General features: G+C 50.5%; 1 protein-coding gene across 1 annotated transcript in view; it reads left to right on the forward strand.

Annotated features, from left to right (window-relative positions):
• Window positions 1-265: 265 nt before the first annotated feature.
• kcng4a (potassium voltage-gated channel, subfamily G, member 4a) overlaps window positions 266-2685 on the forward strand; it is a gene marked incomplete at both ends in the record, with an annotated part of 20579 nt that continues 18159 nt past the window's right edge. Inside the window, one exon of the mRNA XM_080842509.1 lies at window positions 266-1015. Within this exon, the coding sequence (XP_080698635.1) occupies window positions 266-1015 (750 nt within the window). The remainder of the gene's footprint in view (window positions 1016-2685) is intronic.

The raw sequence follows: 2685 nt of genomic DNA on the forward strand, positions 1-2685 counted from the left end.
AAGATGTTGTGTGGGCTGAGTGTGTTTTTCTGTCCCGTCTCTTCCACAGTGTGTGTGTGACATCCACTGCTCGAAATTGTGCTGAGCCCAGCAGCGGGCAAACTGAGGCCCCATCACCCCCGGCCCCCATCGGATGAACGCCCCATTCCCAAGAGGGGGTGCGTTTAATGCAGCCTCTCTGCCGTCCCTAACCTGTCACCTTTGACCCCTTCACCTTTGACCCCGGGAGCGGACACCTGTCCCCCCCCGAACGCCAGCCGTCGCCATGCCGATCATCAGCAACGCCAACCATGACTTCAGCAACCTGTCCATGAGCGATGACAGCAGCCTGGACGGGATCTTCACCGAGATCCCCGAGACGGAGACCATCAAGGGCGTGTACTACCAACGCGCCCGCCTGGTGCGCCGGCCCGAGGACCTGCTCTCGGTGGACCCGGCCCTGCAGGCCGTCATCAACGTGGGCGGCAACCGCTACACCTTCCCCTGGAGCACGCTGGAGCAGTTCCCGCTGACGCGGCTGGGTCGCCTGCGTCCCTCCAGCAGCCCGGAGGAGATCGCGTGCGTCTGCGACGACTACGACGAGGCGTGCCACGAGTTCTTCTTCGACCGCAGCCCCTCGGCCTTCCGCGTCATCCTCAACTTCCTGGCGGCGGGGAAGCTGCGGATGCTGCGCGAGATGTGCGTGCTCTCGCTGCACGAGGAGCTGACCTACTGGGGCGTGGAGATGGCCTACATGGAGCGCTGCTGCAAGCGCAAGATGCTAACGCGCATAGAGGAGGTGGCCGCGATGGAGCGCAGCGAGGAGGAGTTGCGGCAGCGGGTCGCGCAGCAACGCCCCCCGGTGGCCCAGACGCGCTACCGCAAGATCATGGGACACCTCAGGGACATGGTGGAGAACCCCCAGTCAGGGCTGCCGGGGAAGATCTTCGCCTGCCTGTCCGTCATCATGGTGGCCGTCACTGTGATTAGCCTGTGCATCAGCACTATGCCTGACCTGAGAGAGGAGGAGAAGAGGGTGAGTGTGTGTGTTAGTGTGTGTTTGTGTGTGTGTGTGTGTGTGTGTGTGTGTGTGTGTGTGTGTGTGTGTGTGTGTGTGTGTGTGAGTTTGTTTGTGTGTGTGTGTGTGTGTGTGTGTGTGTGTGTGTGTGTGTGTGTGTGTGTGTGTGTGTGTGTGTGTGTGTGAGAAAGAGAGAGACAGAGAGAGAAGTGTGTTATGTGTCCATCTGTTCCTGTTCCTGTAAAAATTGCATATCTCAGTGCATGTAAATTGACACAATTGCACATACACAGATGCTTGTGTGTGTGTGTGTATGAGAGAGAGAGAGAGAGAGAGAGAGAGAGAGAGAGAGAGAGAGAGAGAGAAAAAGAGAGAGAAAGAGAGTGTCAGCTTAGAGCAGGGATGGGCAACTTTAATGCTGGAGAGGGCCACAACTTTTCTTTATTGCTACCAGAGGGCCAAATCCCACTTTAGGGCAGGCTTTCCCCTAGAAAACACCTATTATTTTTCCTGTGACCAAGCTAATCTAGGGGGGTCTGGGGGCATGCTCCCCCATAAGATTTTTTTTTGAAAATAACCTTTTAAATAGTGTCTTCTAGTGAGTTTTAGGAAGAGAAATTAACAAATGTAGATTTAAAATATGACACAACAATAAACATATTGAAGACATCTGCTGAGATGGGTGATAATTATACTGTAGTATGGTAGGGATTTGCAGCTCAAGTGAGTAGGTTAACGTTGTAGGCTAGAGTTCAACTGAGTAAGGTAGCATAACCACAGGATCAATGAACGGCATGATACAAGAGAGCCATGACATCTAGAATTAACTCGAGATGATTCATGTTCATCACCTTTATATCCAGCAGCTGATTATGGCAGCTTACACCAGCTTGGGTCGGACTGTTGGTCCAAGTCTGTTTACTAAACGTTATCACCATCTGTTCACTCACTCAATCACGACCAAACAGAGGCGTGTGCTTCCCATTGCAGTCTCAAACAGGCTGGATTCCTGTTGGACTCGATTTGCAGTTAAGTGTGAATTTGACGATCTCAAAATAAAACGTTTTTTAATTGTTTTATTGGTGGGGCCAAGAAACTTTTGAGAGGGCACTTCTCAAGATCTGTACATAACTGTGTCTCGATTAAGTTGTTAAAGATATGCTCTGTTCAATTTCCGTGCCTGACAGCTGCAGGTCTGACACAGACCGCTATGATCCGTCATTTTCAGGGTTGAGGATAGCAACGACACCACGTACACAAGACTTCACAAACTCTCCCTCACTATATGACTTTTATATCACTCACTATAGAACTATAGAACTACTTCCCTGCCAACTGATACGATGCCAACGTTACCGTTTCAGAGTACTTTCAGAGTAATTTCAGAAAAAGCTGTCTGAGTCTGTTTCTCTGACTGACGATTCAAAGTATTTATGTTGTGCTTGCATAGCTCTGTGCCTTTAGGAAATTTAGGAGCTATGTTAGCATATTGCTAGATTACTGAGACGTGCATTTTGAATGATGTCAAAGTAAAAGTCCGTCAACAGAAGGAAGCATTTTTTTTTATTTTTCTTTTTTTAAATGTATCGGCGGGCCGCAATAAATGAAGAGATGTGCCGCATGCGGCACGCGGGCCGCCAGTTGCCCATCCTTGGCTTAGAGTGTGCCTCAATCTGTGTCCGGCCATA

This window comes from Sprattus sprattus (assembly GCF_963457725.1).
Source record: "Sprattus sprattus genome assembly, chromosome: 7".
Taxonomy (NCBI): Eukaryota; Metazoa; Chordata; class Actinopteri; order Clupeiformes; family Clupeidae; genus Sprattus; species Sprattus sprattus.